Below are 23516 nucleotides of genomic sequence, written 5' to 3'. Positions count from 1 at the left end.
TTGTTTTATTACATTAATTTGTTGTTTATAGTTATTCTTTCCGTCCCGCAGAGTTCACGTTTATTTGGCTGGCGTCTACATTGGGTAGTCATTGAGGAAGGAACGGTTTCTTGGTACTCCAAACAGTAAGATTTCAAATTTTGTATGTGCCTTTAACATTTTTATCATGAAAAGTACACTGTTTGCAACAGTTTTGTTGGTGTACAAGCAGCTCTCGCAGTCAGCATTTTTGAATGTTTACTGTTTTCATTGGAGATCAAAAATGTATGGCGTCTGATCTGTTTTATTAAGGTCCACTTTTTCTGGCAGCATTCTGATAAACAACCCTCTCTTCTCTTTCCTTTCTACTCAACCCCTTAAAATAAATTTATCACAAATGTGACTGACTTCATCACTTGAAGGAATACTGGAACCTGTACATGACATTATGCTTGTGTACTGGAGAAGTTGGCCAAAACCGGGCAAGTAAATCAGAAGAATAATGGTGTTGTATGGTCACTTTGAGCCTCTCTAGTTTGTATTCTACGTTGTAGTTTGTAGCGGGTGTTTTCAATTGCACTATAGACTTCAGCGACATCTAGTGTTCAAACATTACACTGTCCAATTACGAAAAGTACTTCATTCCAAGAAAACCAATATTTTATTGCCACAACAAAATAGTTTGATTCAAAGGGGAAGTTTGCATTCAGTTTTCTTAAACAAATGGCAGGTGTGACTTTTTAAGAGATTGGTCTTTCTATTTCTAGGGGTGGATCGGAGGTTGGTGTAAGAAAACAGGGCTCTAAATCTTTAGCCCAAGCTTACTGCATGGTATGTCGAGAAGATTGCATCCTACTGTGATATAGAAAATGTGCATGTGAGCACAGACTGCTGTTTGACTGCTCGTTTGCCTGACTAATGTTATCTTAACAATTTTCTTGGCGTTGATACGGACTTTTTGTCATTCCAGGTCAAACCATGTGACAATTGCTTCTTCATGCTGAAGTGCGCAGACAACTCCACATTGTGTTTTAAAGTCCCCTCTAAGACGGACTCTGTGGCAACTCAAAAAGTAACCGGCATCTGTTCTACTGCGTTGCTTCATTGCTGTGACATGTATGTTTAAATGCCGCCGTTAAATCTCCTTGCAGAGATGGTTGGAAGCCTTTGAGGCACACTCCTTTTATGGCACTAAGCAGAGCAAACGCTTATTGAGCTTAGGTGACGTGGACAGTGACTGTCGATTTGTGACGAAAAACACAAGTGAAGCTTTGCAGGTAGAAGTAAAACAAACTGGAATATACGATAGATCATGTGGGTTCTCAAAATGTTCTCTCCAATGACTTGTAGGCCGCCAGTGCATGCCAGCAGAAGCTGGAAAAAGAGGTGTCTGTTTTTCTTTCAATGGTGAAGAATGAGGAAAACTATGGTAAGCTTACATTGCACTATTAGTTATAAATTTAATTTAAAGGTAAAAGTTAGTAAGACAATTCTTTTGTACACTACCAGCACTGGCTGCACCACTTCTCCTTAAAGCCAAAGAAACCAGCGAGCTGTCCAGTGAAACTTGCGCTGCGCTCCAGCTATTTCTTCAACTGTTGTCCAAACAAGAGGAGGTACTATTATCCTTGACTTATTTTAATTCAATGTAGATTGATTTGACATTTGCAAAGTACATGTATTTGTTTTTTTTTGTGGTGGTTGCTATAAAAATATTTTAAATTATTATATTTATGAATATTTGGGGTTTTAATAATCTTGCAAAATATCATAAAATGCTAAAAGATGATAGAAACCATGAAAAATGTGTATGTTTCAATAAGATTGTTCCAGATTATATTGATCTGATATAGATTTAAAAACTCAAGTGTCAAACTTTTCCTTTTTTTGAGCTTTTCCCTATTGACATTCATTTTGAGTCATTTTGTAGTTAGTCCGTCTGTATTTATGCGATGCAGTTTCTCCAGTTAGGCCTGTTCCCGAATGCCTGGACCAACAAACAAAATCATTTTCGTCCTGTACTGTATTCCTGGACTCGTCAAAGGTTTTATTTCATATTACCGTCTGCCACACTTTGTTTGCACATAAACATTTTGATGAAAATGTTCGCATTATAAAACTAGTCATTAAGGATAGCTGGAGGAGAACTGATTTATTTTATGTGTACACCTGCATAACACAAAATGTTGTAAATTTGTCCTTTACATTAAAAAAAAGTGAGAAAAAATTCTGCTTAGTTTTTTTAATCTGTGACGTATGTGCCATATTACTTGCTCCTACATAAATGTACAGTATTTTATTTGCTATTGAATTGAATGTGCTGAATTAAACCTGAAAAATCAATCAAAATGTAATCGATTCAGGAATTACCGTACAAATTATATATGCTAGGCAAAAGTCCAAGATGAGTTAATTGAATGAGAACAGTCCTTCTTTGAATGTGTTTGTTTTCTTTTTTCTGCCTTTTTTTCCGGCTCCAAATAGCGCATTTTCGTACCTGACTCATAACATCCGCGCTGTTCTGTGTAAATGTTACCACAGCAGAATAGGGTGGTACTGCAGTACTCTGACTGACCTCTTAGTGGCAGTATGCAGCAGGACATTGAGAATGCTGGAAATGCAAATAAAGTACCAATACGTCGATTCTAGTTGGTATAACTAACTAAATCACTTTTGTAGACCTTTCTTTTAATCGTTGTCCCCCCACCCATATCAGTAAGGACACCTAATATATTGGGGGATAAGGGTCAAATCATACATCAACACAGGACCATTTTTATACCGGTTTGTTTAACATGATTGTTTTTTTTCCGTGTTTAAGTTGTGCGTTATTTACTTGCTGTGGTTTAAGATGTCAAAGACACGTGTCCTGGACTGCTTGCCCCAGTGGCAGGGATGTGACATCGTGTGGGGAGGAGATAGTTGTAGCATTTGTCAGTGTGGTAATCACTGACAAAAGATCCCCTTTTATGCTTTGGTCTGCATTTAGCTCGCAGATCAGTGCATGCTCACTTATACCATTCATAGTGTCCAGGGGCTTGTCGAGGAAGGAAGCTAAGGTGTTTTGTGTGCAGCGTGCGTGCATACTGTCCAGTCTAGTTTCGGGCGAGTGTCCTGATATCACGCTGGCTGGCTTGCTTTTATTTTTAGGAGCAAAGTAAGAGGAAACTCGAGGACTGCTTTCTCATTCAGGTAAAAAACGGCAAAACTGATTCTCCAGACAGTCTTTCTTTCCGCAATCTGCTGTCTTTTTTTAGTTTGATACTTTTATTTTTACTGCCTCATTTAATTGAATTTAAAATATAAAAATGAATGTGTTCAAATTTCTAATGACTGCCACACAGACTGGCTCTACTCCTCTTAGGTTGCTCCAGTCTTTGATGGATATGATGGTACAGTATTTCATTACAGTGCACAATAAATCGCTTCAGTTCGGTTCTATCTATGTTTTCTTTTTTATGACTAAACTGAGTACACAAAGACATGTGCATTACATGAGCACATCAACATTGCATGAGTTGCCAACATCTGCACTCCTGTCAGAAGGACCAACCAGAGCTAAATCAGTAATTTTACAGGGCACGGAGCGTAGGAAACGAGAGAACAATGCGTGCTAAATTATTTTCTATTGTTTGAAAACGACCTCACGATCTAAACTGCTGCCACTTCATCACAATAAATGGATTATATTTTGACTAGTGTTGAGAGGGGCTGTAATATGGCATTAACACTAATTCCACTATCCCATTAAGTTTATGTAACCTCCTCCTGTCATATGCTGTCGCAATGTCTGTACAAATTAACGATTGAGAAGCACGTTTAATCTCTTCAAGGGTTAAAAAGAAAACATGATGTCGCCACTCAGCAATATACACGTAATCTGACCCACTTGGGCAACGACCAAATTTGAGCCTGTTGTAACTTGTAAACTTAAGTGGGAGAGCGTTACGTAAAAGTGTTGGAAAGGATGCGCTCCCATTATGCAATAAGCTACAGACAGTTAGGAATTTTTCTAACTATAAGTACAATATCTCATTTATTAGGAACAAAAAAGGGGTTTCCTTCCATTTTCAATGCATTGAATCATCAAAATGTCTGGACCAGTGGCCTACAAATGTATAATGTTCATTTACATTTAAACTTTTTTTTCAAAGTACCTCCCAATAACAAAAAATAAACATTGTAGGTCTTAAGGGGATGGATATGTCCCCATTGGAAGTCTAAAGTACACTTGGAAAGTCGTAATTTGATGTGCAAAAATCTATTTCAAAATTCTTAAAATCTAAAGGACACAAACAGGAGGAGATACTATTATTGAATGTATTTGGTGGCTGTTATTCATTTGCACCTTTAACCTTGCTTTGTGAGGTAATGTTCTTGTAAACGTAAAACAAAAAGATAATTTACTGAGGCTTGTAATATTACGCTGGTGATCCATGACAAGTGGTGATAACACAACATCCAATCAGCTCGAAGAATTGCACGAAAAGTCCCACCTGTCACCGAATTTGAAAAGCTCTCTGGAGTTAAGCCCAATTATGATTCAATACTGCCAATTTAAGGTTGCTCAAATTGTGCTTTATTACTGCTCTGTGAAACTATAAGGGATTTTATGGGTTCATAGTTTAATAGACACTCAAACAAGGGATGGAGACAAAAATGAAATTTTGAACTTGCAAGGAGCATACATGTAAAAATCTAACCTGTTCTAAGGGTTCACCTCAAAGCCCTCTCTATTTTTCAAAATCTATGTTTTAGAAAGCAGATCAACCCCAACAAGCGTAGTATTCAAAGAAGAGCAACATTATTAGCAAATAGTGACAAACATGCAACCATTGATTCTCGCTCTCTCCTTGATTATCAGTCAAAACGCTCCGAACATCATGACAAATGTACTGGTTGTTAATTGCGTGTATTGCTTTATGTCCTATTTTTTATGATGGAAATGTAAAATCCAATCACTTATTGTATCAGCTTTTAAACTCATCTTAAAAATTAGAAACCAAATTTTGGGTAAAACCGAAATTTCTGGTGTGCAGAGTGTTGGGTAACAGCTAAGGGATGGGTCCTTGGCGCGTCGATCCCCAGCTACAGAAACTGGCTTTTGGGACATGGAATGTCACATTTCTGGCAGGAAAGGAGCCCAAGCTTGTTCCGACTTGATATAGTCTGACTCACCTCCAAACACACAACTTGGGCTCTGGTACCAGACCTCTAAAGAGCAGTTGGACTTTCTTCCACTCTGGAATTGCCCATGGTAGTGTGTAGGCATATTAGTTACTCCAGGGTTCAGCAGATGTACGTTGGGGCTTACCCCAATAGACGAGAGGGTAGCTTCCCTCTGCCTTCGGGTGGTGGGACGGGTCCTGACTTTTGTTTGTGCTTATGCACCAAAAAGTAGAGTAACCACCCTTGGACTTCTTAAAGGATGTGCTTGAGAGCACGCCCCCAGGCGACTCCTTTGTACTGGACGCCCTCCCGAGGGAGGTGTTTCAGGCATCTCCCACCGGCAGGAGGCCCAGGGGAAGACCCAGGACAAGCTGGAGAGACTACGTCTCTAGGCCAGCCTGGGAACGCATTGGGATCCCCTCGGATGAGCTGGACAAAGTGGCTGGTGATAGGGATGTTTGGGCTTCTGCTGAGGCCTCTGCTCCTGCGACCCGACCACGGATGTGCGGAAGAAAATGGATCGATGGATGGTATTAAATATCAGACCAAGACATGACTAGTATCTAGTTTTGTTGTCTTATCCCTCTGCCTTTCTGCATTTGTTTTTCGTGTCATTTTTTTTGCATTTTGTGAGTACATATGCCTAATAAAACCTTGTTGTTTTCCATCATGAATCTGCTTCATGGTGACACAGAGAAGCTAATCTGTCACAGGCACTGTTATTTCAAAAAAGGAGACAAAAAACTATTTTCACACTGTTTTGATTAGAATAGTATAGATCAGCTTTTAAACCAATCTTGTACAACCAAAGTGATCACGAGCTTTTACTCTATACATAAAATTTTGGTTCTGATGTTCATTTGTAGCCCATGGGAAATGTATCAGCTATACTCTCCACTGATTTCCCCCTTTTATTGTCATGCCTTATATTGTTTAACTACGTCTATCAGCATTTTGAATGGACTCTTTCTCTGTGTGCATGGCATATATATATTTATATATATATATATATATATATATATATATATATATATATATATATACACGCACTTACAGACTGTTCAGTCTGCATGCATTAGGAGGATATGCTGTTTGAGGCTTTTACTAAAATCATTTAGCAGCAGCTCTTAGCTCTCTCTCTAAGGGTGTTTGCCAAGGACGAGCATCCCTCCCAGTTCTCCTGTCGGCACGGCGATGGCACACGACATCAATGGGGCTTAAAATAGAGGCTTTTGCGCCTCGGAGGGGACATGGAGAGGGTGGGGGGAGAGCTGGAACAAATGTCTACACTACAAATTGCTCACTTCCTGGATACGCTCTTGTGCCAGGAAACGCAAACTGTGAGCTAAGAGGTGTCTCAAGAATAACCCAAGTTTTGGAGGAGGCAAAACTTTGTAGCTGAGAGAGCTTTAATGCATGTATGTTAGTTTTATGTGTCAGTTTTTAAAACTTTTGATCAGACATGAAAATCTCTTACCTTTTAGGAGAATTTCACCCCTTTGAAGTAAAAAAAATGAAATGATCTGCATTTATATAGCGCTTTTCAAGACAATGAAAACGTCCCAAAGCGCTTTACATTGTGCTTCACATTTACCCATTCACACACACTCACACACCAATAGCGGCCGTGCAGCCATGCAAGGTGCCAACCTGCTTATTGGGGGCATTAGGGATTCAGTGTCTTGCCCAAGGACACTTCGACCTATAACACGGAGGAGCCGGGAATCGAATCTGCGGACTCTTGATCCCCAGACTAGCGCTCTACCTCCTGAGCTAATGCCGCCCCAAAAAAGGGTGACCTACGTGAATTGCATACATCCAAGGAGCAAATGTTTTGAGGTGGGGAGTGGAATATTATGAGATTTCCCAGAGTGAATCAGGCATTTAAGAACGTGCATGAAATATAATCAGTGAAGTTCGCGCGGGCAGTAGTACTGTATTTGTGTGTAATGGCTGGTTTAAGATCAGGTAATTGTGCAATTTTGTAATTGTAATCCTGTGCAGTCCTTTGAGACATTTTTGTGATTATGGGCTATATAAATAAATGTGACTTGACTTGACTTAACACACATTAGAAGTCATATCATCATCACACTATTTTTATTTACAGTACCAGAGATGAAAGTTAGTGAATGAAAAAAACAGAAAGTCGTCCTAATATAAATAAACGCAAAAAAGCACAAAGAGGAAAAGAACTCTGTATTTGATGATGAATCGGACTTTGAAGGACATGAAATAATTGTTTTGTAAATTTTATCTATGCATTGGGTTCATAGTTGTCAATAAATGATTTGAATCATAGCCGCGTGTCTTCAACGATCGACACTTTCAACACTTAGTTTGAGCCGGGAAAAAGTCACACAAAATGTTATACTGATTTTTTAATAAAAAATTAGAGGTGCGCTTTTTACATAAAAATGCTATTTTCTTCACACCCTTTTTAAACCGTTATAGCGGTGGAATTGATTTTTACCAGATTTGCATTACAACTGATCATTGATACTGAAGCTGTTTCCGTGGCGTGGTTCATGTTGCACAAAGGGACACTCAATCTTATGTCACTCTTATAGCTGGCATCAATGTGTTTGGTTCTGAACAGAAGAAGTCTGATCTAATGGCAGGATCACAACAATGCGTGCACGATTTATCAAAACTTAAGTGACCTTTGCAAAATGTTAGATTGTGGGCAATGCACACTCATTGCTTTGTTTTTGACTAGCACTCAAAAATGTCCATTACAATGATGGGAATAGGCATGTTTGATATAATGTAGAGAGGTCTGCCCAGCAAACAGTATGTTTTTGTCTGAGTTCAATATTCCGGTTCTTGTGGCACTTTCCCAGGTTTGGAGTCTGAAGTTGGAGCAGGAGGAGGAGAAGAACCGAGCTCTGACGGAAGCGCTGCAGACCATCGCGACAGAGCACCATGAACTTAAGCAATCTCTGAGCAAGAACAAGAGGTCGCCAACACTCGGCACTCTCGCTGAAGATGATTTCTATGATGCTGTGTCAGGTTGGTATGTCCGAGATAAACAAGTGCTAGGGAAGAAACACATTTGACTTCCATGTTAACATGTTTTGGCGATGTGGTGGGGGGAGTGTCAGGTGTGAGGACAGGGAGAGCTAGGAAAGGTGTGGCTTTGTTAGTTAGTAAGAGCGTAAAAGGTAGAGTACTATAGTGGAAGGTGTTAAAATTGGTGTGGGTTAAGGTGAGGTGGAGAAGCAAGATATGGGTGTTTCTGAGTGTGTATGGTCCAGGTGCTGAGATATGTGAGGAAGAGAGGAATGAATTCTGGGGATATTTGCCAACCTCTGTTGCATAGTTTGGAGTGAATTGTTATGTGGTTTTGTTCGGAGATTTGAATGCCAGACATGGTGATGTAAGGATGGAAGGGGTTATTCAAAAGATTTGGTGCCCCATGAGAGAATGACAGTGGTGAGAGACTGATTGAAATGGGTCTGGAGCGGGAGTTACTGATAGGATATAGCATGTTTAGAAAGAATAATGTCTATAAGTACACATGGATCGTAGTGGCAGATGGACAGACTGTTGGGAGAGCGTTATTGGATTAGATGTTGAAGTAGGAATGTGTGTGGGAAATTTCTGGATCTGAATGTACTGAGAGGGGAAGCTGGTGGGAGTATTTGTATAAACCAAAAATATTCGTATCTTTATCCCCGTGCCCTTAACCTTATTTGAACATTTGAGAAAATGTTAATTCTAACTAAACTAAACTAGTCCTTTATGTGGAAGGAAAAAAAAGTAAAATCATTGAGTGTTATTTTCCATAGGAAAAGCAGTTGCTGTTGTGTAAAATATACCTAGGAAATTGATCAGTTTTGATTAAACAACAACTTTTGTTTTTTATGCTTCGGAGTGGTCCATATTTTGCCCCTTAAATAGAAAAAAAATACAACATTAAGAAATGAAAATGATAGTTTTAATAAGTTCAACCTATGTGCACTGACCAATACCATTATAAAATAATAACTATAATGACACAAAATTATAATCAATTGGTTCTTGTTTAAATACCAATGAAAAACTTGCCAGAAAATAATCCGTCTCCCATCATAGAAAACAATACAAGTTGTCAAAAGAAATTAAACACATTTTAATTAAAAATGTTTTTCAACTATTAATTTGTTTCTTTGTGATCATGTATAGTGTGTGTGTGTGCGCGTAGGCGTGCGCGTGTGTATATATATATATATATATATATATATGTGTGCTTGTGTATACATGTGCGCGTGTATATATATCTTCAAGGTGATATCGTCGGCGAACTTAATGTTTGTGAGGTGGGTCGGAGGTGTAGAGGGTAAAAAGCAGGGATCTCGGTGCACAACCTCGGGGGGAGCCAGTGTTCAGTGTTAGGGTGGGAGAGACGTGGTTACCGAGTTTCACGGACTGTGGGCGGTTTGAGAGGAAGTCCATTATCCAGTGGCAGATGGAGGGAGAGAGTCCTAGGTGTGTGAGTTTCTCCACCTGGGTCTCCGGGATAATGGTGTTGAAGGCTGAGCTGAAGTCCAGAAAGAGCATTCTGACGTAGCTCCCCTGGTGGTCCAGGTGTTTCAGCACGGTCTGAAGTGCTGTGTTTATGGCGCCGTCAGTGGAGCGGTTTGCCCTGTAGGTAAACTGGTAGGGGGCCAGTGTGAGTGGCAAAGAGTTTTTGATGTACCTGGACACTAACCTCTCGAAGCACTTCATAACCACAGGCGTAAGAGCGACAGGCCTGTAGTTGTTGAGGCTTTCCACTGCTGACTTTTTGGGGAGGGGAATGATGGTGGAGGTTTTGAGGCAAGGTGGGACGGTCGCCTGTGACAGGGACCGGTTGAAGATGGTGGTGAAGACCCCAGCCAGCGGATCGGAACAGTGAGTGTGTTGCTGCTGGTTGTTGGTGGGTGTGATGTGGCTGTTTGTGGCCTTTCAGCTTCAAAGCGAGCAAAGAACTGATTAAGGTCCGCAGCTAGTGAAGCATCAGCCTCAACAGTTGCCAGGTTGTGGCCTCCGAAGTTAGTGATGTGTTCAAGGCCCTGCCACATCCTCCTCGGGTCATTTCCAGCAAAGAGGTGTTCGATCCTTCTCGTGTAGGCTGCCTTTGCTTTTTTATTGCCTCTCTTCAGGTCAGCCCTGGCCACCCTGTAAAGAGCCTTGTCTCCAGATCTGAAGGCGGTGTTGCTGTGTTTGAGGAGGGTGCGCACCTCGCTGGACATCCAGGGTTTTTGGTTTGGGTAGACCTTGATTTGTTTTATTTACTGTGACTTCATCCGTGCAGTATTGAATGTAGGATAAAACGGTGTCAGTAAATTTCTGTAGGTCATGGTGTTCAAATACCTCCCAGCAAGTCGACAAAAACAGTCCTGCAGCTGAGACAGGGCTCCCTCAGGCCACGTTTGTTTTGTCCTTGTTACAGGCTTTGTTTTTCTTCGGATGGGGGTGTATGAGGGGGTGAGGGACAGACATAGGTGATCGGAATTGACTAGGTGGGGGAGGGGGGAAGCTTTATATGCGTTTTTTATGTTGCTGTATACGCGGTCCCAAGTTTTTTCCTCCCTTGTTGCACAGTTCACATGTTGAAAGAATTTTGGAAGTACAGTCCTTAAACATGCCTTATTAAATACTGATAAAGCATATTAATACCCTTATTCAGGATTTTGCAGGTTTGACTAAATTGTTGTTTTTTATTTTCAAATGGTACAATGTCCCATGTGTATTCAAAGTTTGCGTCATCATCTAGGCAAGACTTTCTCCAGTAAATCCGGATGGCTTGCTTTTTCCGACTAAGTGTTTGCTCATCAGAAGTCTCCCTCTCTGGGACGGCTGTATTGGCCACAAATTCTGAACCCTGTGGGCACTAAGCTAAGCACTTCCTGGGCAATTTCTGCGAAAAGCTACATAAAAAAAATAATCATAATTTTACACCCTGGTGGGCAATTGCTCATGAACGTGCAATAATGCTGTCCCGCAACACGCTTGAATCATGACTGTCCAAAAAAGTAACAAACAAGCTTGCCCGAGCGACTGGTTTAAATAGGTGAGTTGCGAGCAAACCGTCACAGGACGTTCTCATTGGAAGACGATACTCAAGTAGGGCCAGGCTGCCAGGGGAGGAGGAGGAGGACAGGGAGGAGTCATCGAGCAAACTGAGTTGTTTATTTACCGACGGCAATTTATTTCCATGTGTCCCGCAGAGTCCGAGTCGGAGCTATCGGTGAGCGGCTTTTTGTCTGTGGCCAGCTTCTCGTGCGAAGAGGACGAGGGGAGAGACGCCCCCCTGCTCAGCAGCAGCAGCAGCCGTTGCCATCCCGGAGCGCTCGTGGGCGTTGCCGGAATGTCAGGGGAGAGTAACCATGGCAGCCAGAACCATGCCGCCAAGAAGCACAGGTGGGAAATACTCTTGTTTTTTGGTGGTTTTTGTGATGCAGTCTCTGCTCCAAGTCTACAATCTTGATGTCTCAGCATGCAAGTTTAATAGCAATTTTACCGAGTAAGAAGTTGTAACGACGCGTTTGATCTACGCTGTTTTGATGTCCTTGCCAATCATCCCCGAAACTGAGCGCTTTGCTGGGGCAGTCTTTTATTTCTGCTGAGGCTCCTTCCAACCTTGCTTTATCTTCAAATATCAACTCATTAAAGCTTCTGTATTTTCAGGCATATTTTAAGTGCACCATAAAAAGTAATGTGAGTGCATCTTAAAACCTAGTGCACCTTCTATACTGCAGAATATATCTCATCTCATTAGCTGCACCGCTTATCCTCAGTAGGGTCGCATTGAGCCCATCCCAGCAATCATCGGGCAGTGGGCAGAATATATTTGACTGTATATTATTGCATTTGTGCAATGACTGTGCAATGATTTATCTAATCAATAAGCATTGCTGACTTAAATTGTAAAATATTACATGCAACAAGGATTAAACCCAAATAGTGGCAGCGAGAGCATCGACGCTTTACCCACTAGACCACCACCGAGTTTTGGAGAATGAAGAAAACAGTCTTTTAACACTAGTACACAAGCCCTTTTGTGTATCTATACATATTAAGCTAAGTGGTTATTGATACCAGATGTAGAAGTAGAGAGACTGTTTAACCTATCAGAATGCACTAGTCAAGTGAGTGTTGGGGCACCGTAAAAATAATAAGCTCTAATTCGATTTCATATGAGATCTGTACTAATGGTGGGGCAGCTGGTGCTGTCACCGTCCCTACTCGGGTTTGATTCCCTTTGGTCAGCAACACTTATCGACTGCTCAATAATTGCATTAATATGCACGGCAATGCATGTACAACCCAACAATTGTACATGAATACACACGTTCTCACTTTAGTCTCAATTTCATGTGCTTTATAGTCCGGTGTGCCTAATATACTTTGTGTAAAAAATATGACAAGATTATTTTTGGGGGTGTGCTTACAAACAGATGCACCTTTATAAAATAGAAAATACGTTAATTGAATATACTATTTGAAACAACTTATTACATGGGTCTTTGGATAAAAATCAGACGTGTGGCCAAGGGACCACATTTTGACTAACAAGCTACAAAAAAAGGGGCCACTTGAATATTAAACACAGTGGCCCACATTAGGGGAAACAAACTGGGAGCTAAGAGTGTGTACATCTTGCAATACTGCTGCTGTTCCTACAAGTGCAGATGGAGCAAAAGCCACCCCGCCAACCCAACCTCTTTCTGTCTTATTTACTTAAGATAAATAATGGCGTGCATTTGGGTCGACACCATCTGCCTGCTGCACAAATAATTGCAAAGCAGAGATGCAGAAACACACCACTGAATGCGCTTGACAATGACAAAAAGAGTTTTATTTCTAAATTTCCAAATTTAGCGCTAGTCAATGCTCGTGATCAAATACTATACTCATTCTCTCCAAATAGGAGTGTGTTAAGCTGTAAAGTGGTAGCGCAACATGTTCAAACTCAATTGAAGTAATAGTAACAAAGCTTGTTGCTGGGCTGATGCATCTCATTTTCTTTTAGGTTTCGGGTGACACCGCTCACCTGTATTATCTTGCATGGAGCTTTTAAAATGAGTATTGCTTGCATCCAAGGCAGAGTTGTCCTTTCAGTGATTTGATTATGATAAACTTTTACAAAGTTGTAGCTGATTTTTTTTTTGCCCCACTTCATACTGCTCCACAGAACATCTCTTCCGGCTCCTATGTTCTCTCGAAATGATGTCAGCATCTGGAGCATCTTGAAAAAATGCATCGGCATGGTAAGTTCAACCAGCTGACTTAATTACCGGTATTCATTTTATTCATTAGTATCTGCTGATGTGAGCACATTGCGGACTCGAAATCCTCTTCCAGCCTCATAAAGACAAACCGAACTTGCATGAATTCTAACGCAAGGGTCACCAACGTGTCCCTAACACTGAATTTAGCTCAATAGTGTTGGGTCATTGTGATTTTCAGGACATTCGATGTATAACTAGCATGGGAAATCGGTGACATTAAGTAAATGATCAACTCTTAAAAAATTGTTTTTAAAATTGGCCTAAAATCTAATGTAAATCAATCTGTGCCAAAATACAAGGCAGCTGTTTTAGTGGTTGATTGAATCTCTCTAAATCCTACTTCTTACAAGTACAACCTGGTAAAAACATGAATTACATTGTAACAACCTAGTAATAAGTTGTTGTTTTAGAAAAGGATATCAAACTGGAAGCCGTTCGCGCTAATCAGAGACAAAAAAAGCTCAAGTTTAAAAAAAGTGATCTTGCTCTACTTTTCCAATTAAAAAGTTGTATGTTTTTAATAAAAGGTCTTTGAATGCTCTCCACATTGCGATGACTGTTGGGGCTCACTAGATTTCAAATGCAGTGTTTTTTTACCTTGACAATGAATTGCCATTTACTTTTTTTGTTTTTGTATCTCAATAGATTAATGGGTGAATTTGTAGTTCTTGTTTTGGTTTTCTTGTCTTTATTTTTTCAATATATTTTTACATACTATTTGTTTGGTATCTTAAATGTGTTTCCACAGGAAACATACCTTACAATTAGTACAATTATTAGAACAGGGGTATTACTACAATATGCTTGCATTATATACGTGGGTAAGCCACAATTACACCATCCTCTGACCTGGAACAGGCATGCGAGCAAGGAACAAATGAAAAAAAATTCACTATTGCAGTTGACATCACATTTTCTGTCACATCTCAGGAGCTGTCTAAGATCGCCATGCCGGTCATATTAAACGAGCCGCTGAGCTTCCTCCAGCGGATCACCGAGTACATGGAGCACACCTACCTCATCCACCGGGCCAACGCCAATGCCGACTCTATCGAACGGATGAAGGTAACGCAGCCAATGCCGCATCGGTTTAGTTGTACCTTATATTTAGAGGGTAGGAAAAATTCTGGATGCCCGGATCACAAAATAAGAAATTGGGTTTGATTGTTACTGACTTGATCAGTATCAATTTGATGTTCTCATATGAGAACTTGGTTGTTTTTGTTAGGTTATTTTTGACTTGAGCATATTTGGGCACAGGCCTCTATATGAACATGTGGAGCTGTCTTTATGCTGTAAGAAAATATATGCATTAAGTCATTGTCTAAGGCCACAATGATTCTATTTGTCTTGGACTCCACATGCTAACTTTCATCAAGCTAAATAAATTGCTTGTCCCAGACTGGAAGTAGGCTGTCTTTCAAAGATCATTAGATTTCAAAATAAAACCTCAATTGCCATAGTTTGAGTTAGAAATAAGTCTGACTTTTAAAAAGATTATCTTGAATTATCATTGTAAACATTTTTTAACAAACTTACCTCTGGTGAAAGAGCCCAAGTCATGAAAACCTTGTCCAAATGTGTATGAAAAGAAGGAAAGCGGAGGCCAGTGTTTACAGTTTTTGGGCTAAACAGTCTTTACTATAAAAATTCAACTTGTTGCTCTGGTGGTCTACATACTCATGCTGAATTCCTGAAATAACAACAAAAAAAAAACAATTTTACTCATACAATTGTCTTTATCTGGGCAAAAATGTGTTTCATTTGAAATAGAGTAGAGAATAATTCTATAATAGTGTTTATATAGTAAAGTACCCATGTTACAGTTTCTAGATAACACCGGGTTACCACACAATTATATTGAATTAAATTGGCCTAGGCCATACTCACCTAGTTTCTGTAAAATAAGGAGATCGTGTGCTGGAATAAGGCTGTGTAAACCACTCTGCTAGAATCCATTTGCTTGTATTTTATTTACACTAATCAATAACAAACATTCTCCAGTAAAGTCAAATAACGAAACATGTTAACCATGAACAAAATAGACAAATTCTCTTTGTAAAGTTCAACAAGTGTTTTTTTAGTGCATTTTTATCCTATTACAGGTATTCAATAAAATAACCTGAAGTGCTCAATCGTTCATTACTCTTTCAAATATCAACTCCAAACCAATACACGTGGATAAAAATAATAAAAGGAAACGCGCTGTATCGAAGAGGTGAAACTCAACTGTCTACGTAATGAACTCTTATTTTTCAATAGACCCATCAAGGTCTTTTAAACCTCTTCAAACTCAAAATAAAGCACTCATTTTCAGCATTCAAACAGTCAGAGTTATTGTTAACACATGCCACTTATGGTATAAATCATCAGTGTATAAACAACGTCACCTGTAAAGTAAGGAGATCCTGTGTTTGAATGAGGTTGTGTAAATCACTCTGCTTGAATCCATACAATGATATGATTTGGGCGGAAGTGACTCACGTCATTAAGCGCACCGGTGAACAGATACCTCCCATGACAAACGGTGCATCACTGTAAATTTTCTTTGGTTTTCAACCATGTAGATAAATGAATAAAACAATAGAACTACTTCAATACTTTTCAAATTAAAATAATAATAATAATCTCCCACTCATTAAGAGGGTATCGCACCCACTACTGTCATAATCCTTAAAAGAGCTAGAAAGCAAAGTGAAATGTTTAATGGTGAAACGGGTTTATCTTAGAGGCACAGTTTATATTTTGACCACAATATGTCGCTCTATTGCTTTGTGCAACTGAAAACCAGTGCTATAAACTAAGCACAAGGAAAAAATAAACTATGGAGACTCCAAGTGACGAAACTGCTTTTCCGGGTACCCGTAGCAACAAGATGGCCCACAATTATGCCCACTCATGTTATGCATGACACAAATTATTTTGACCTAAATCTACGTTGATTTGAAAGTTTATGTATTTTTGTAGCGAGGTTACATACACATGAAGTTCAAAAGGCATTTTAAGTTAGGAGCCATTTGTTTTTTACTGTGAAACAAATTAAATATCGGCTATTGTCACTTTGCAGTGTGTGGCGGCGTTTGCTGTGTCAGCTGTTGCCTCACAGTGGGAGAGGACCGGCAAGCCCTTCAACCCGCTGCTGGGCGAGACCTACGAGCTTGTCAGGTCAGTTGAAGCAAGTGTTTGAATCGCTCGCCTCCACAATAAAGACACTTAGTCTCTTTCTCAATGTCCCGCAGAGATGATTTGGGCTTCAGGTGGGTTTCTGAGCAGGTGAGCCACCACCCTCCCGTTAGTGCCTTTCACGCCGAGGGCCTCAGAGAGGATTTCGTCTTCCACGGCTCCATCTACCCCAAAATAAAGCTCTGGGGCAAGAGCATAGAAGCCGAACCCAAGGGGGTCATCACGCTGGAACTTCCCATGTGAGGGTCGCCTTCCGCTTATGCTCTGTAATGTCAGCGAGCTAAAAAAGGGGCGTCAAACTCAATGGCACAGAGGGCCAAAACTCAAACTACACCTTAGGTTGCAGGCCAATAGGATATTTTTGGATACACTAAAACTTGACGTTTTTTCCACAAAAATATAATGTTAAAATAGACCGGAATATTATTCCAGAATAAACAAACTTAAACATTAGATAACTTAAAAAAACTTTGCTCTCCAGAAAAATATTTCCTGTCAAAATTATACAAATTCTAAATATGAAAAAAAAAAGAAAATATAAATAAAATTGTGCTTTTCACTGCTTTGGTGAAAAACATATGCTGGATCCTCATATTCCTATTTAACTCTTCACCTTTCTTTATGATCTGCTCTGCATTCAGGCGTTTCAAATTTCTCAGTTTTGTTTAATTCTTTAAGTGTGTCCACATTAGCTCCATAAAGAAGACACACGGGTTGACAGGCAATGTCAGCTAACACATATTCAGCCTCTCCTCGTTTGGAAAGACTCAGTTTTTTTAATCAAATTTTTGTTCAGCCATTGTGAGGGTTTATCATCCGCGTAATCCACAGTAACAGAAACATCACCCTGTTTTTCTCCGTTTAGCCTTCCTTTACATCATGAGATAGAAGTTCATTTCTGGGCATCACTAAAGACTCATTATAAATGCACTTGTGGGTCTTGTTTTTCAAATGGCTGACTTATTGTCTGTAGCCTGCTTTAAAAGTGGCTGCGCTCGTCGCGGGAACATTTTCGGAAAATCTTGTGGCGGCAGCAGAAACGCTGCATTGTGGGATCTCTAGTTTGAGGGTTTTCACAGAGCCGGGCCATTATAGTAGATGTATATTAAAATGATTTCACGGGCCAGATAGAATTGTACGCTGGGCCGGCGAGCCGTGAGTTTGACACCTGTGAAAAATATGTCTTTGTCCAAAGGTACAATGAAGCCTACACCTGGACCAACCCAACTTGCTGCGTCCACAACGTCATCGTAGGCCAGCTCTGGATCGAGCAGTACGGCAGCGTGGAGGTGGTCAATCACAGGTAGCGACGCAGCACACTTTGCACTACAATGAAAGGCGTGACCGAGAATGCAAATGTCTGACAGGACGGGCGAGCGCTGCAGCATGACTTTCAAACCTTGCGGCCTGTTTGGGAAGGAGCTCCACAAAGTGGAAGGATACATTTTGGATAAAAGGTAGATCCGGTTCTCACTACAAGTGGTGCAGTATATTTTTATGCAATTCATACAAACCAGGCTTAGTGATGGGTTTATAGTCTAGTAGACCAAGAAAAAGAGAACAGGAAAATACTGTGCAAAATCCATCAAGATGTAAAAATCCCAATGTGTCCAAATGGTCCCACCCTGAGACCTTGCATTATTATAATCCTATGTTACAAAAAGATGATCCGCCCTAAAGGGTGTGTCAATTGTCACTTTCCTATATTTATAACTTAACATTTTAACATAAACTTGAAAGGCAAAAAATTGACAGTCTATTCAAGAGGGATGATTCCAAATACAGCGGCATTTTAAAACTACTACGAAATATCTTTAATTCAAAACATTTGCATCATTTTATTTTGATCAAATCAAATCTGGTTTGAGTTACGTACCTCACATTTTAAGTCTGTCTTTAAAGCATGAGTGTTTAATATTTGACCAATAGATGGCACTGTATTGCGAACAAAACCAAGATGACAGAAAAACATGGCAGCAACTTCCAGGTGTGGATTACACTATGAAACGAATACAAATTTCTTGACCTATGATGTTTTATTAACTAACATTTGAATGACAGTTATTGATTTAAATCAAAGGCAAAAATACATTGTTTTTTTTTTTTAACTGAATGAGTTTTGTGTACCACTACGTGGCACTAAATATTACACACTGTCCTTTTAAAAAGTTGAGGGTATAAAAAGTCAAGAGGAAAGTTCGTAAAGGGATATTGTGTATATTTAGCGCTTCCTAGTGGTAAAGAAAAGACAAACAGTATTAATCTAAATGATGAACAAAAATACATCAACTATAAACAAGCATTTTTTTAAAAAAAGGTCAAGAAATTTAACATGTGAGGCTTACCTAAAGGGAATCTTGCTGCTAAGGGCTCACCCAAAAAAATGAAAACCATGAAAAGAATCACTACACAAGAAGCGACATCTAGTGGTCAAATATTACAGATTACAATATTTTTTTGTTTTTGGGCAAAATCGCCCAGCTCAGTCTTTTCCAAGTGTTCATTTTGCAAGTCATATGTGCTTCTATTCAAAACAATTTTATATTTGCAGCAAAAAGAAGCTGTGTGCCATCTACGGCAAGTGGACCGAGTGCTTATACACGGTGGATGCCGCCACTTTCGACGCTCACAAAAAGCCGGACAGAAAGAATTCAGAAGACAAGAAGGCCTGCAAAAGGGTCATTGTCTTTTTAGATTTTTCCTTGAAAATGCAGCTGTTTTTTTTGTGTTTGGAAGCTGAGCATACATGTTTGCTTTCTTGACTTCAGAACAGCGTTAATGAGGAGCCAGAGGATGTGCCGCCCCCTGACACAGAAACTGTGCAAGTGATTCCTGGAAGCGAGTTGGTCTGGAAAGTAACACCTCGTCCCGACAACTCGGCCAAAGTCAGAAAGTTTAAGAAAAAACAAAAACTAGGACATTTGTCAAGCTGTTTTGTGGTCATCTCCATTTTCCTTTTTTACTTTTAGTTTTACGCCTTCTCCACCTTCACCATGCAGCTCAACGAGTTGGACAAGAATATGGAGGGAAATTTGCCATCCACCGACAGTCGTCTTCGACCGGACATCCGGGCCATGGAGAACGGAGATATCGGTAGGGAACATGTACACGTTTAGTCTTGATTTTTATTCTAAAACCTCTTTGACAAGAATCATTTCGGATTTGTTTTTAATTAGCTTGCGTTGTGCTCTGAATCAGTCAAGGGGGGGTGGTTGAGGCTGTGCCTCATCAATTAACATAGTTACATAAATCAAAAAATATATTAAATGTCTAGGTAGCACGGCGGCGCAGTGGTTAGCGCGTGTGCAGCACAGTTCTGAGGTTGTGGAGTTTGCATGTTCTCCCTGTGCTTGCCTGGGTTTCCTCCGGGCACTCCGGTTTCCCAAAACATGCTTGTCAAGTTAATTGTCCAGACCAAATTGTCCCTAGGTGTTTAACGAGCGAGTGAGTTGTCTGTCTCTGTGTGCCCTGCGACTGGCTGGCAACCAGTTCAGGGTGTCCCCTGCCCACTGCCTGAAGATAGCTGGGATGGGCTCCAGCACCCTCGCGACCCTACTGAGGATAAGCGTTGCAGCTAATGGACGGATGGATGGTCTCCGAAAAAAATAGAATACTGTGATTAAAATCCTTTATCTTCTCTAATGCAATAAAAAATGTCTCATATTCTGTAATCACTACTAACTAAAATATTACAAATCCTGTTTTGAATATTGCGAATTAGTTGGCCTTCTGGTATAATTTTTCATGATATTCTAATATTTCTAATAAGGATATTTTATTGTATCCCTTAATCAGTCCTAAATATTAAGACAATAAAATCTTTTGTTAGTTTATGTAATTAAACTGTAATGCAAAAGGAGCAACAAAGCCATAATTCATAAGTTAAGACAATCAAACCATTTTCTATTCTACAGTTTGTCTAGTTCTTTCTTGCTCTGCCAGTCAAATGCTGAATTAGTTTTAGTTTTATTGTACAAATTTCACCACATATCACTGTTAAGAAATGTCCTCTGTTGTAAACCACATCCATGACTGAAGAGGCAGCAAATGAAGTTATGTATTTTTGTGAACTCATGTAATTGTAATTAAAACGATCAATTGAATGTATGTAATGTCAGATTTAGCAAGTGCAGAGAAGAAGCGGCTGGAAGAAAAACAGAGGACAGTGCGAAAGAATCGCAGAGGGTCTATAGGTGACTGGAAAACAAGGTAATAAGGTCTTGTGTGTTTTAGCATTTAACACCTACATTGTGTAGAGCAGGGGTTGGGAACCTGTGGCTCTTTTCATGAGTACATCTGGCTCAAAGCGTAATGGAGAACATACACATTTTTTCCCTGTCATTCCAAATGTTCCATGTATAAATCCTGTTGAGTGCACGCGAAGCTGAGACAACACAATATTTCTAATGGTACTGTCCCATATGTATATGGCACATTTTCCACTAGTTTAGTCAAGGTTTCATGTCGACACACTGTTATGTCTGTACATCCCTACGAAATCCCCTGTCAATACACTTTATGATGAAAACCTGCAGAACAAACTGGAACAGGGTCCTTACAGCATAAGGCAATTTAAAGTCAAGACTTTTGAGACTTAATTTAAGACCAAGTCAACAAAATAAGCACAATTGAAAAAAATAACAATTCTTGCACACAATGCATCATACCTCATATACACTACATGGCACAGCTTTGAGCTAAGGCGAAAAACATTGGTCGCACAGCCACTTTTCATTAAATCTATACTTTCCCATGTTCCAGCGTAAAAGTCCCTGTCCGAAGTTGTTAAGTTGTATTGCGGGTAGACCTAAGGCCTGACTGAAACCTTTTTAATAGTTCAGATATTATGGTCGTGCCATGTTGCCACCAAAGTATATTGATGAATTAGATAAAATGACCAGACTTTTCAAGTCAAACAAATATAAATTGTATTTGTGTGTTCACATTTAAGACTTTAAAATTGGGTTTAAGACGATATAATCCTAATTAAGGCCTTATTTTTAAAATAATGGATTTGATGCCTTTTAAGACTTTAAGGATCCACAAAAACCCTGTGCAAACCAGAGCAATTGGATGAGTGGAGCTATGTACAAAGCGCAAGCAATCCCTTCTATCTCTCGCCCTCCGCGGCTAAGGTCAAAAAATCAGGACCCTAGTTTGTACAATTTTGTGACAGTTTTACCCCCCCCAAAAATATCGCACTTTGAATCCAGTGAAATTGAAAGGGTATATTTAGAAGGGATACTGTCTCTGGCATTATTAGTTCAAAGATTTGATCAAACGTAACACAGTAAAAATAAGGTGCACTGAAGAATACGTTTTTATCTAGAGAGCGGGTTTTGCAATTTTGTTGAATTTCTTCTCAAAATATTTGGGCTGGTTGTTTCAAAATAAACAAAAGAAAATGTTTTGGGGTTTATGTCAATGAGTCGAAAAGGTACCGGACTTCTGGCGTTGAGTGAAGAAATATGACTTTTGCAGAACTTTGTCATTAGTCTCTTTCTGAATAGGAATTTCTTTGTTTTTAAACATCCGTAGGTGGTTTCAACAAGGCGTCAACCCTCACAACAAAGCTCAAGACTGGCTCTACAAGAAAGCTTATTGGGAGAGAAAATTTACCCAGCTGCCCGACATCTACTAACACCACCAAACGGCAAAGGTTCCTTCATACTTCTGTCCAAATCGACAGTGACTTTTGTGTGGTGCCACATGAATAGTATGACAAGTTTTACTTATAAGGTAGAGACATTTTTTTTGAAAAAAAGCCGAGAGGTTTTAGGATATAGATTTTCAGGAATGTTTACTTGGCGAGCATGCTACAACCAGTAGCTGAATACTAATTGGCTAAAATTGGCTCTTTTCTAGTGCTTCTTTGTGGTCTAGTCACTGATGGCAATAGCTTGGATTATTTATTTCATACATGATAAATAGCTACTCTAGTGACTCGACATAATACAGAATGGTCAATTTTGCATCGTCTCTCCCAAGTAGTCCACTGATCTCTAGTTTAATCTGTGAAAGTGAAATGATTCCCAGAATGCATTTTGTGCAGAGTAGGTGCCGTTCATGGCATATTGTAAGCACTTTGGTTGTCATTTAACCTGGAGAGAAAAATACATGCCAGGAACATGTGTAATGTTATTGAGTGCAACTTTTTTTAAATTTTAACACAATTACTGTGAAGTGTGAGAATGCATATTCCTAGCAATATATGCAAATACAGTAATTGTATGAGTGTTTATGCAACCATTGCCACAATCTTTGTTTGTAGCTGCCCTTTCAACATGTAATGCTTTTGATTTTTCTTATTGAAAATAAAATTTGTTTAGTGAAACATTTGTGCTTTTACTGGTGCTATAAAAAACACATTTAAAGAACATTGTCTCATACAAAAAATGAAGACCTTTTAAACACCTATTTAACAGCAATAATGACATTTGTGAACTTGAACCATAAAAAGTTTCCTAACAAATCTGTGCAAAACATTTCCACATAGGGAAAAATGTGGAGTATATTGTAGGGGTCATTACACATTTTCCATAGAAAGACAAGTTTTAAAAATCACCCCACCAAAAGATAAAAATGTCTCCAATGTTTTTTTTTTTTTGAGCACTTCAAGATTGAGCTGCGGTTTGCGTGTAGGCGAGAGCAGCGTGGATCCGAATGTGAAGTCTGTTCTCAAAATCGTATCCGGCATAATCTTCCTGCAAAAGACAAAGTGGACATGAAAACAATGTTTTGTCTGCTACGTCACACTGTTCCACCATACCTTTGCCTGAAGCATCAACGTGTGGCCTCTGGAAGCAGACTGAGAAAAAGGAAAGGAAATTGTCACGTGATCTCAAATTTACACTATTTGCTCAACGATTATAGCGTATTTGGTGGATAATTTATTTGAAAATTTTAAATTACAGAATCGTTTTTAGG

The 23516-nt window shown here is 39.5% G+C and overlaps 2 protein-coding genes across 4 annotated transcripts in view; one reads left to right on the top strand and one right to left on the bottom strand.

Moving 5' to 3' along the window:
- LOC148374576 (oxysterol-binding protein-related protein 2-like) overlaps window positions 1-22923 on the top strand; it is a 27638-nt gene extending 4715 nt beyond the window's left edge. For both annotated transcript variants that reach the window (XM_088338140.1, XM_088338148.1), the window contains exons 7-25: window positions 52-125; window positions 747-810; window positions 950-1051; window positions 1131-1256; window positions 1330-1408; window positions 1489-1595; window positions 7992-8160; window positions 11343-11535; window positions 13310-13385; window positions 14337-14471; window positions 16474-16571; window positions 16646-16828; window positions 17785-17892; window positions 17957-18046; window positions 19141-19267; window positions 19358-19474; window positions 19559-19682; window positions 20708-20798; window positions 22128-22923. In XM_088338140.1, the coding sequence (XP_088194266.1) occupies window positions 52-125; window positions 747-810; window positions 950-1051; window positions 1131-1256; window positions 1330-1408; window positions 1489-1595; window positions 7992-8160; window positions 11343-11535; window positions 13310-13385; window positions 14337-14471; window positions 16474-16571; window positions 16646-16828; window positions 17785-17892; window positions 17957-18046; window positions 19141-19267; window positions 19358-19474; window positions 19559-19682; window positions 20708-20798; window positions 22128-22230 (2166 nt within the window). In that variant the 3' untranslated portion in view covers window positions 22231-22923. The remainder of the gene's footprint in view (window positions 1-51; window positions 126-746; window positions 811-949; window positions 1052-1130; window positions 1257-1329; window positions 1409-1488; window positions 1596-7991; window positions 8161-11342; window positions 11536-13309; window positions 13386-14336; window positions 14472-16473; window positions 16572-16645; window positions 16829-17784; window positions 17893-17956; window positions 18047-19140; window positions 19268-19357; window positions 19475-19558; window positions 19683-20707; window positions 20799-22127) is intronic.
- Window positions 22373-23516, bottom strand: part of LOC148374575 (tetratricopeptide repeat protein 39C-like) — a 21053-nt gene continuing 19909 nt past the window's right edge. For both annotated transcript variants that reach the window (XM_088338163.1, XM_088338172.1), the window contains exons 13-14: window positions 23359-23397; window positions 22373-23293 (exon numbers count right to left, since the gene is read on the bottom strand). In XM_088338163.1, the coding sequence (XP_088194289.1) occupies window positions 23204-23293; window positions 23359-23397 (129 nt within the window). In that variant the 3' untranslated portion in view covers window positions 22373-23203. The remainder of the gene's footprint in view (window positions 23294-23358; window positions 23398-23516) is intronic.

This window comes from Urocampus carinirostris, chromosome 1 (genome assembly GCF_059441175.1).
Source record: "Urocampus carinirostris isolate Australia breed hairy pipefish chromosome 1, RoL_Ucar_1.0, whole genome shotgun sequence".
NCBI classification, from domain to species: domain Eukaryota; kingdom Metazoa; phylum Chordata; class Actinopteri; order Syngnathiformes; family Syngnathidae; genus Urocampus; species Urocampus carinirostris.
The sequence above is the reverse complement of the archived record's forward strand: the minus strand, read 5'-3'. Positions and strand labels throughout refer to the sequence as shown.